At 33.4% G+C, this 11755-nt stretch overlaps 1 protein-coding gene across 1 annotated transcript; it reads right to left on the minus strand.

Moving 5' to 3' along the window:
• Positions 1-485: 485 nt before the first annotated feature.
• On the minus strand, positions 486-1561 carry LOC114275199 (putative inositol oxygenase). The gene is made up of 5 exons (XM_082902908.1): positions 1407-1561; positions 1226-1295; positions 1058-1136; positions 875-956; positions 486-701 (listed from the first exon to the last, which is right to left on the minus strand). The coding sequence occupies exons 1-5, from the start codon at positions 1440-1442 to the stop codon at positions 675-677; spliced, it is 294 nt and encodes a 97-aa protein (XP_082759034.1). The 5' UTR covers positions 1443-1561; the 3' UTR covers positions 486-674.
• Between the last annotated feature and the right edge of the window lie 10194 nt (positions 1562-11755).

Raw genomic sequence — 11755 nt, forward strand, 5'->3', positions numbered from 1 at the left:
CCGAGGACGCGACCGTCACTGCAAGTTTATGACGCTTTAAAAACGTCGCTAAATGTGACAGCCAACGTTAACATGACGTCACACAGGCATTTAACCACGCTTCAAAAAACGTTGTAATAGCTTTTTTGTTATTTTAAAAATATAGCTATAGTGGCGTTTTGAAAAACGACGCAATAGATTTTTTTTTTTTTTTTTCAAACTACTAATTTTGTAAGATTTAACTTTAAAAATATACATGTAAAATGGAAATAATAAATAAAACTTTGTATAGACATATATTTATGTGAGATTACTATTCCCTCACGTCTACAATAGTACCCAATACGACATCCTTCAAGAAAAAAATCCAATAAGTTCAATCCCAACATCATTCTACCTGTGTATGTTTTATCTTGGGCAAAAGCATTTAATAGAGAGAGTATAATATCTACAGAAAAGCTCATCATCAACAATCCAGTAGAAATTAAAAGAAACAAATGCCAAAGGAATGAAATTACATCCCGCCAAATGCATTTAAATTGTTTATTGATAGAACATTTCTAGAACACATTAGAGGATTTACAAAGAACCCACAAATCTCTGTTGTGTTTTATACAAGTGCATGAATCAATCACAAAAAGAAAAATAAAATAAAATCTATGATTTCTCAAATCAATGTCTTCAATTTGGAATGTTCACCATCTCAGCTTGGCTGGGAAATACTGCAAAAAAGTTCACTAATTAAGAATGCGAAAAATCAAGGTAAAAAAAGAAAAAATTCGAAAAATAGATGTGCATAGAAGCTGGTCATGGAACTCATAAGATGCTCCTTGTGAGTGAACTATTCTGTAAATGGTTTCTACACACGTAGTTTCCTGACTAGTGTAGTGCTCACCTTCTCAATAAGAGAAAGATAGTATGGCTTGACCTTCTCGACATCAATGCGCACTTTGTTCTTACTATAGAGGTCATATTTGCTGCATAAATTCGAGAAAGTTTATGCAAAACAATAAACTTTGTTAGTTATATTGGCATAACACATGAAATTAAAAACAAAATGCTAAAAAAAAGGGGTTACTTGAAAATTTTCAGCCACTTCAAATTCTCAACATCATCCGCATTCATCAAATGTGTGTATGCTCCTGACTTGTGTAATGCTGCAAGATGAATGATCCAGATATGCATGTTATTAATTAAAAACTAATTTTTGGAATTTGAAAAAAAATATTTTGGCATAAATGCTTACGATAAAAAGAGTGGTATCGGATGATGAACAATGCAGCTGGAGGCAAAGTCGTTCCATGTTCCTTAGCCACCTGAAAAATGAAAATCCAAATTACATTAACAACCTGTTTTTATAGCATTAAAGATCGAAATTTGACTAAATACTTGAATATTTTCTAAAGGGGTGAAAATGAGGCACATACCAAATACATGTAATCGTCATGCCCCCACGATATCATTACATTATCTAGTCCACAACCTTCTGAGTAAATTCCATTCTTGGTGCTGTAAGTAGAATTTTTTGAATCAAATTGTACTCGAAGTACTGCATAAATAGTATTTATTCAAGTTTGTTAAGAGTCAAATTATTAATTAAATAACTTCTTGTTAAGTTTGGGGTTGAAGAAGCACACCTTGTGATGAACAATCGATTCGTCGAAAGCACAACCAAGAGGGAAGGTGTCACCTGTAATGTCAATGTTAATTAGTAAACTTAAAAACTGGTATATCAACGAAATACCTGGTCACACAGTATAACTGTCTGAGGGCCAAATACTGATTTACTGAAACCATGGCCCCTGCATGCATCATCAAAAATATAAGCTCACAAATGCTGATTACGAAAGAAAAAAATAAATAAAAGAGAAAGAGACAAAACTGAATTGCAGAATTTAGCAAAAAGACACCACACAACAGAGTTTTTGCATGCATTTGGTCCATGGGAGGCAAGAACTTCTATAGCCAAATTGAAAAATGTTTCTGTTTAGTGGAACCATTTTCAAGAGCCTTCTATTGGTGAAGGCTTATGTAAACTATTAAAAGACAGCTTAAGCTTCTAAAGAGAAATTATGGTGAGAAAAAAAGTGTGTGAATACAACCTGCACGGTGCACATCCACCAACATCAGTCTTTGTAGTTTCAACAATGTGGATGCAACGCTTGGTTATCTGTTCTAGAGGATCTATTCCCGTGATTCTTCCAGCTGCCACAGCATTTGCATTGTGTTCCATAAATTTTTCTTTCTGGAACATGTTTTCGCAATATTTGCAGTACCAAGTACCACTGGGGACGCTAGGTAGAGAAACACACTCTACAATTGAACAAAACAAGTAATTATACAATGCTGTCAATAAGTGGTTTGAATGCATTACTTAAGAAATGTATAAAGATAAACAAAGTACTGTTCAACCACTCTACACTAGCGCAATTCAGAAAATTGAACAAACAGCAAAAAGGTTTGAGTATAAAGAAAAAAAACCTATAGACAAGACATTAGCACAAGAAAAGACAGAGGCAAGCATCCAGGGAATTGGAGCTACAAAACCAGAAAAGAAATTAAAAGACTTAAAGGGAAGTCATTCAAGAAACTTGAATCACCTGGGTGAAAAGCTCTTGGGCAATTATCACAACATAAAAGATCTACTCCATCTGCACAGATTGAGCAAAGATCATCGTTTTCCTCGGCAGATAACTTCTGCAGTTGTGATAATTTCAAAGACAACTCATAGAGAGACACTCCATTTGATGTATAGATGTGTAGGTAACTGCATTACGGGAAAAAAAGTTATCTAATGATGTATAAATGGTCCCAGAAACCACATGTTCACTACACCTCCCAAAAATATCAAAAGAACACTCACGGCTTGCGACGAGAAGCCCAATCCGCATGTGCTTCAAACTGAGAAGGGCTGACCTGCTTACAAATGTTGAAACAGTAAACACCTCAATGAGAATCAAATAAAGATGTAACTCGAGCAGCAAAAAAAAAGTACCTCGCTTTGGCAGCAAAAGCAAAATATTCCAAAACCCTTCTCATAACCTTCTGCGCATTTCTGTAGATAACAAGTAATCAGAAAACAAATACATATCACAACAAAGTGCTTCACTGGGAAAGCGTTGCTTTCACAAAAATAAAAAAAATATGTTAATTGTTTAATACATTTGATCTTTATAAAAAGCAACATAAACATTTCCTTAAACCATGTATGTGCTCATTTTAACAACCTGCCCACGAACAAAATAAGCTAGTTCAGTTCCATCAGGCAGTGCATCATCCTGAAATACCATATCACTACCATACAGTATCTAACTAACATGACTGATCACAATTAACACAGCTATCACAAATAATCTTCGCCGTATTTCACTCTTGAAAAAAGATTCAACAGCATTATTGAGGACTGAACCAAGGTGTACAAAGTCCAAAAATCGATTTTTAAACATTTTAGGCTTGGACTGCAAGGTTCCAAAGTCTTCTGTGTTATGTGAACTGGTTAGATATACCCCATCATCATTTTGTTACAAAAAAATTTCAGGACTTTGGAGTTGATTCGAAACATAAGTACATGATCTTTTGTTTTCTTTTGGTAAAAAGGGTTCATTGAACAATACAAAATGCCTCCGGTTGAAACCTTGGTTAGCACAGTAATAACCAAATAAAAATTTGTTTACAAATGTATACAGGCTAGCCAACATTAAATTAGTTATAGACAAAGACTTCAAGTGTCTTTTACTTTGAACATTTATAAAATCATGTGAAGAGCTTCAGAAACAATTTAACTTTCAAAAGAATATACAATGGACAACTTAGTAGGAGAAACTTTGCACCTCATTAAAAAAGAAAAGCAGAGAGAGAGAGAGAGAGAACAAAAAGAGAGGGTTTTATATCATAAAACATGGTAGTTGGTTGGATCATGCAATATCAGTAAATAGAAAAAACTAAAATCTTAGAATTAACTTTCAAAAGCGAAAAGTTCAGCAAAAAATGTAGAGTTTCTCAGATTAAAATTGTGGCGGTGGCGGTGGAGCTTTGAAATCAAAATCATTCTGAGATTGGATCGACCGAATGATGAATCACCGAGCTGAAGAAGGTTGAATCGAGTTGAAGGAGCTGAAAGACTTAGAGAGAGAGAGAGAGAGAGTGAGTCAGATTTGGGGGATCGATTTTTCTGAGACTGTAGAGTTTCTCAGATTAAAATAAGTTGGTGAGAGATTTGAGTTTAGAGAGAGAAACACTGTTAACACATTGGAGGCGCTTTTTAAACGACTTCTATTACTTAAAACGGTGCCGTTTTAATTAAAACAAAATGTGACGTTTACAAAACGTCGTTAAATATTATAAATAGTGGCGTTTAAAAAAACGCCGTTAAATAAACGCCGTTAAATCATATATTTCTTGTAGTGTCTAGCTTAACCCTTACTCTAACCTTAAACTTAAGCCCCACCTCCCCTCTAACCTTAAACCATTGTTGAATAGCTAAACACCACCACAACCGGCCTCCTCTCCGAGCACCCAAACCTTGCCCCAACTCTTCGCCTAAGGATCTACCCACCAAAAGCGACCACCACTATTGTAAAGCCCATCTCCATGAACCCCATCAACCTCACCAACCTATCACCACATCGTCAGAATATTGAGAGAGAGAGAGAGAGAGAGAGAGAGAGAGAGAGAGAGAGAGAGAGAGAGAATTGTTGATATTTAGAATACAAAACAGTTAACCTTTGTTTGAACGTAGTCATTCAAATCGATTGCCCTTATTTGATCTTAGAGATCAAGGACCTAATGCACACGCCATCCCCCTCTTCCCTCAATTTTTTTTAAAATCACATTAATACCTCTATATTTCACAAGTATTTGTAGAATTTGTAATGGAATTGTCCCTTAATTGTAAGAAAATTATTTACTAGCTCTCTTTTTTTTTTTTTCACAATGTATAATGAAATAAATTATAACTTTTTTACTTTTGTTAATAAAATCAATTTTATTTATATAAGAGTTACATATCACTTCTTTTTGCTTTTTATTTTAGAAATCAAATACTTATGTATACTATTTATTTATAGATTATGTTAACCAATAAAATGACTTAAAATAGTGGTCTAATCATTTTTTTTTTTTTTTTGATTAGCAAAAAGAGAACTTTATTGATGTGAAAAAAGATGCAAGTAGTTATCATACATAAATAAAGAAGCACAGAGCATCATAGTTAGACTGAATGATCACAACTAGATTGATATAGAAAAACGAGTTCAATCATGTGCTATCACTATGCCAAGTTCTTGAGAAACCAACCAACAACAAAAAGTAACAACAGCAAAAGCCAGAAAAAATAGCAGCTTCCTATGCTTGAAGTGGTAGCCTCCAGAATGATGAACAAAACACAACACCAAGCCACCAAAGCACTTCTCCATCTCCAAAGTCAAGCACCTGCAGGTTAGACACCAATCATTACATCAAAATTGACCAACCAGCCCCAGTGAGCAGACCATCCATTCCTTGGCTATCACCCCCCAAGCATCCAAATTTACCTCACACCGCTGGTAGAAATTCTAACCTGATGGAGATTATAAATAAAATCATGTATAGAGTAATCAATTAGTACATACTAAGATGTAATTATTAGTTCAAAGCTTAGAAGAGAATGAAGTAAAAAAAAAAACTTCTCATGTGTATTTATTTCTCCTCATTAATTACTTCTTCACGATCCTTATAATGAAATTATCTTTTGTTTATGTACCAAAACTAACTCGATTTTTTTTATGCACACACTTTGACCTCCTCTAGACATAATTTCCTGCGTTTGCCACCCAATAATACCCCCCGACCTCTCCACATCGCCACCCCGTACCTCTTCTTTCCCGCTGTTGTAAATTTTACAAGATGTAAGAAGAATGAGTCGAATGTAAGTGCAAATTGTGTAGGGTTGTGCATACTTGTTACTTGCATTGTGTATATATTATACTTGCACACTACACATATTAGACTTACATAATGTGGTAAAAATTTCAAGACATAATTAATCGTACAATTAGAGATGCGTTAAACGATAACATGCAAAGTTGTTTTTATGCTTTTTTTTTTTTTTTTTTTTTTTCTTTTGGTAATTCAAAATATAAATTTTATATTTAGCCTGGGTGTCAATAAATTCACACTGATGTCACAAGTGATACATAAAAAAATTACAAGAACTCAACCATTTAATAAGCTATTAGTGATCCTGAGGTGTGACATGGTCACGTGATACACTAAGAGTGTTATGATTGATAAAATGGACGGAGCCATAGTTTTATATTCAGTCATAAAAGAACAACAAATGAAATGATATTTGATGATTGATGAGGAGTATTGTTCTAAGACCACCAAATTTTTTTTTTGAAGAAATTACCATTCAGTTGTATTAATCATAAAAATTATAATTTTAATTATTAATATTTATATTTTTTTATCACTTATATATATATGGGTAAATTACACTTACACCCTCTAAGGTTTGATTGAAATATAAATTGCTCCCGATGGTTCTGGAAATTACATTCCACCCCTTAAGATTTTTAATTTCATAACAAATCGTCTCTTTTATTAATAAATCAACAAGTCAATTAATAGTTTTTAACGATGTTATAAATATGTTTCAATCAATAATATAGGTAATTTTATTATTGTATAAGAGAGTAATTATGAATTTAGTTTTTAGTTAATTTTGTTAAATAAATTTTTTTAACAATGGGGTATTTGTAATTTCCAAACTGTAGGGAACAATATGTACTTTAAGCAAACCTCAAGGAGTGTATTTATAATTTACACTATGTATGTATATATATATATATATTTTCTGAAATCAGTGCCAAGTTATTTTCCCGAATTTTTTCATGCACTCTCCTCTGGCAGGATTTTAACCATTAACTTGTTGGTAATTGTCAGTTAGGTGAATTCTTGAGTTGAGGATCAGATGCTATCTTTCTCCTATCTTCCAATAACTTCAATATGAGTTGACTGGTTGGTTGATCACAACATGTAAATAGTATAATATTTCCATATTCTCAAAATAAATAAATAAAATAACATGTAAATAGTTTTCTTTTTCCTTATAATAATTTTTTAATTAATTCTTTCTTTTTAATTCCTAGGAATTCTTAGGGTGAATTTTTTTTAGATGTTAAAGCTAAAGCCTAATAAATAAAAAAAGAAGGAAAATCCCATTAAAAAACTAGGAATGTTGGATCCAAATGAGACAGTAGGAGAAGAGGAAAAAAAAAATTACTGACACAAAAAAATATATATATATAAAATAAAGAAAATTATTTTCTTTAGTTAAAATTTTCAAATTTGATCCAATATGTTCTTTTTATTTTTTGAGGTTCTAGATTAAAATCACTTAAATAGTAAAAAATTGCAACAAAAAAATACTATAACCTGAAAACACAAAAATAAAAATAAACAAATAAGTCGAGACCAAACAGTAATATATTAAGGTTAATTTTATTTTGGGTTCAATGGCCCTGTTTGGTACAGCTTTTTTTTAGCTTATTTCAGCTTTCAGCTTAATTTAAGCTATTTTGATGTGTTTGGTTTAGCTTAACAATGCAGCTTATAGTTTTTTGTAAGTCAGAAATCAGCTTATTCTTTGAGTGGGGTAGAAGAAGCTTAATTTATAAGTCAGAAATCAGCTTATGTTCATAGTTATAAGCTATAAGTTGTTAAGGCATAAACTATAAGCACTTTCCCACAACTCTACCAAACAGGGCCAATGTTATCTTCTCTGGAATAATGGACCCCAATAATATGCTTTGATGGGCTCTACACAAGATGAACGTTGGTTAGCTAAGTCAATTATTTTTTTAATATTTATGTGTAAATTATTCATGATAAAAATAAGATTAATTTGATAATCATAATCATGTGGATTTTATTAAATTTGACTTATAAAAAATGGATAAATATAATTTTAAAAATAGATCATTTATCTTTTAAAAAATAAATTTGATAAAATAATATGATTACAACTATCAAAGTGATTTTATTTCTTTCAAGGGTAAATTGCACTCACGTCTCATGAGGTTTGAGAAAAATATTAAAACTAATACAGCTAGCGAGTATACACTGAAATAAACAAAAATAAAGATATAATTTAGTAGTTTAGCGATAATAATATCATATTTTCATCAATATAACTCACAAATTACTAATAAAAAGTTATCCAAGTTTTATGTAATTTAAAACCTCAAGAGAAACCCATGTAATTATTAAAAATGTAAAACTAATTAGCTAAAGAATTGTTTAGTCCAATCTTCTCTCCTAAGTAAGGAGAAGTTGGACCCTTGTTTTTTAACCAATGGTGAGGCTTAATTGGTTTGGCCTTTGTCTTTTTTTGGTTGAACATTATTGCAATGTCCACGCAATGAACCTTCCTCCATAATTATTGGTTCTAGCATCGTGACGACACATTACATTACATATCGTACATGTTGTGTATGAATGATGGATACAGAACATGCTTTGGCCATAAAAACTACATTCAACGTGCAATCACCCTAAGCGAAGCAAGACAACTCTTCAAGTAGATGTAGCACAATTTTAGCAACTTTTCCAATCACCCACCAACTATATAACTTATATATATAGGTGCCTCTTCAAATGGTCCTAAATCAAATAAAGGCTCTATCATTTAACCTATGGTTAGCATGGTTGGTAGGAAATTTTTTTTCGGATCTTTTTTGTTTTTAGGTTTCTTTTGATCATATGATTATAATGGATGACTGAAAATAAGTGAGAGAAGATAATACCAAAGATCCCACCTCATAATGATTAACCAACTATTCCAATTTCATTGTTAAAGGTGTCTGGATTAGAGAGTTAAAAGGCAAAAATACCCTTCTTTTTTTATCATTTCATTACACCATGCATAGTTCACATTTACGCTGTGTTTGGTTGGGGAATTTGGTGAGAGATTTGAAAAGGGAAAAAAAAAAGTGTGTGAAACTAGGTGAAATATAGGTATGTTTTATTCACATTTCACTTACTTTTTCATAGTCATAAGTAAAAATCAGAGTTCGTGCTTAATCATACGTGGTACATCCATTAGCGTTAACAGAATAGATATAGACAGATATAGAACAGATGAAGGTTATGTATAACCAGTTCCATAAAGGAATCTCCAGATCCAGGTAACAGATAACAGATATGCTAAGCTCTATAATTGAGCTTCCAGTACGGGTAACAAATAACTGACATATTAAGTTCCATAATGGAACCACCGATATCGAGTAACAGCTAACGGATATCATATGATGCTAAAAATACCACGAATAAATTGTCAGAATTGGACAATCATTCATTGTATAGAACTAAAAACAGATCTTAATTCAACATACAGAAAATAAATAAAGTTGAACATAGCTTTACTAAGTTATTACTCACAAATGGCTCCAAAAACAAGCATACAGAGCAGACAAGTCAAATAGCTTACGACGTGTGACCTATACAAACATAACAGATACACATATTGAAACATATACTCGGATAATACTTAACTTATCGCGTTTCGTTCTTAGTGTGTTTATACGTCTTATCATCATTATTATATCTTATTCGTGGCCTAGGAATGCCTAGGATGCAATAAAGATGCCAAAATGAGTTTCAAACACTTATTCATTTTTGCTGAAATAAGGGTTTTGCTCGAACGCAACTTCCTTCGCTCGAACGGATGTCCAAACATGTGAGTGGTCGCCCGAGTGGTCTGTAAACTTTGCAAAAGTATTGGTTGCTTGATTTTTTCGCTCGACGATTGCTCGAGCATAAGAACGAGGTCCTCGCTCAAGTGCAACTCTTGTGGCTCGAGCAGTTTGCAAAACTTGTATACTTCTAGGAGCATGAATTTTACGCTCGAGCCAATTTTTGGTCGCTCAAGCGAAAGTGCAAAAATACAGAGTGGCCGCTCGAGCGCAGGTTCTGTCGCTCGAGCAGAGGAGCAAAATTATAAAATTTTCAGATTTGCTTCCAAGCTTTAAAACCATTAAAATCAACCTTTAGGCCCCAAAACTTGAGAAAACAAGTCTAAACTTTGAAAACATTAATAATTCATGATCATTTCATGAAATCAAGGCCCAAAAGCATGCCATTTGCTCAAAATCAAACTTGAACTATATGTATGTAGAACATGCATGAGTTGTTATGAATTCAACTTTCCAAAACATGATCAAGCAAGATAAAATGACATGAAACTTGATGAATTTTCAAAACAAAGGTAAGATGGACATATGCATGAGAGACTTTTCGAAATTAAACTCAAATTGTGATGAAATTGGGCATGCATGCACGGTATGATCTATACTCTTTCATTCTAGCTCAATTTCAACTTAATTCTCTTGTATTCGTGAACTCACAAACTCAAAAGCAAGACCAAATGCTTGAATTCTTACCTTATACCTTAGATTCACAAGTGTAGAGGCTTAAACTTCTAAACTTTCTTCGATTCTCCAACAATTCCTGGCAATTCTCCCATTCTCCCTTGTTGAACTCACTCTCTCTCTCTCGGTCTCTCTCTCTCTCTCTCTCTCTCTCTCTCTCTCTCTCTCACATGTTTGTAGCTCAAGAAGGCTGAAATGAGAGTGTAAAATGTATACAAGGGTGGGTCCACTAGTGCCTTATTAGGCTTGGATTAAGGAATTCACTAATTAGGCTTAATTGAGTATTAATTATTCTAATTATTTCATTTCGAATCAAATTTCAATTAAACCTACCATAATGTTCTAAAAATTCCAACTAACACATAATTCAAGTCGATTTTGTGATCGGATGTCGATGAGGCCTTCAATTCGCAGAACAAAATAGAAACTCAAACAGATATTCCTACAGCAGACAAATATAAACACAAATAATGCAATACACATGCAATTAACTCAGGATTTCATCGTAATTACTTGTTAGGCATACTTAATCATGGCTTAATCATGGTTTAACAGTTAATCATGGGTTCGGGTTGCTACAATTCTCTACTTCCTAGGTTCCGACTCTAGGAATGCTGATCTCCAGTGATATAATGGCCTCAGTGTCATAAGCCACGGCAAAAAGTGACTTTCCAGTTGATCTTCTTGGCATAGTACAGTATATCCATAGAACGTTGGGCAAGTTCTCCACCCACTTGCCCTTGGCAGCTTCTAGTCTCTTCTTTATTCCATCCAAGATGGTCTTGTTAGAGGCCTTAGCTTGGTGCTGATTTTCGACCTCAAACCAAATAGGAAACTTAATTAGAGAGCACGTGACATAATAGATTAAACCAAGCACATGCACACAAGAAGATGAGAATACCACAGTGGCTCGTCCACCTAGGGGCACCCCGACGATCAAGTCAATCACTTATCTTTCAAAGATATCAACTCAAATAATAGTACATAAGTAAAAGCATACCTTAGACCCATGGGGGTGCCTTACTTTTATATTAAACAGTGTCCTTGTCCACTAAAAGTCTCACTTCGTAGGACTTACGCATAACACTTATATCGAACTCATAGTTAGATAAGAATGATCCCCTCAAGAGTCTCATCCCTATCCGAACTAAGCGTCTCCACTTATCTGGCACTTTTATCCTCTATCCAAATATCTCGGATTTCAATATTATCGCACCACATCTCGACAATATCACAATAATCTCAGTATCACAGCTCGTCCACGTGGCACCTCGGCCAACATCTCGGTCACGTGGCATGACCCTAAAAATGTCCCCACATCTTCTGTGAAAATATTTTTAATAAAAAAATTTTCGTAAATAAAAGAA

Source organism: Camellia sinensis, chromosome 13 (genome assembly GCF_055761805.1).
Source record: "Camellia sinensis isolate YWXY chromosome 13, ASM5576180v1, whole genome shotgun sequence".
NCBI lineage: Eukaryota > Viridiplantae > Streptophyta > Magnoliopsida > Ericales > Theaceae > Camellia > Camellia sinensis.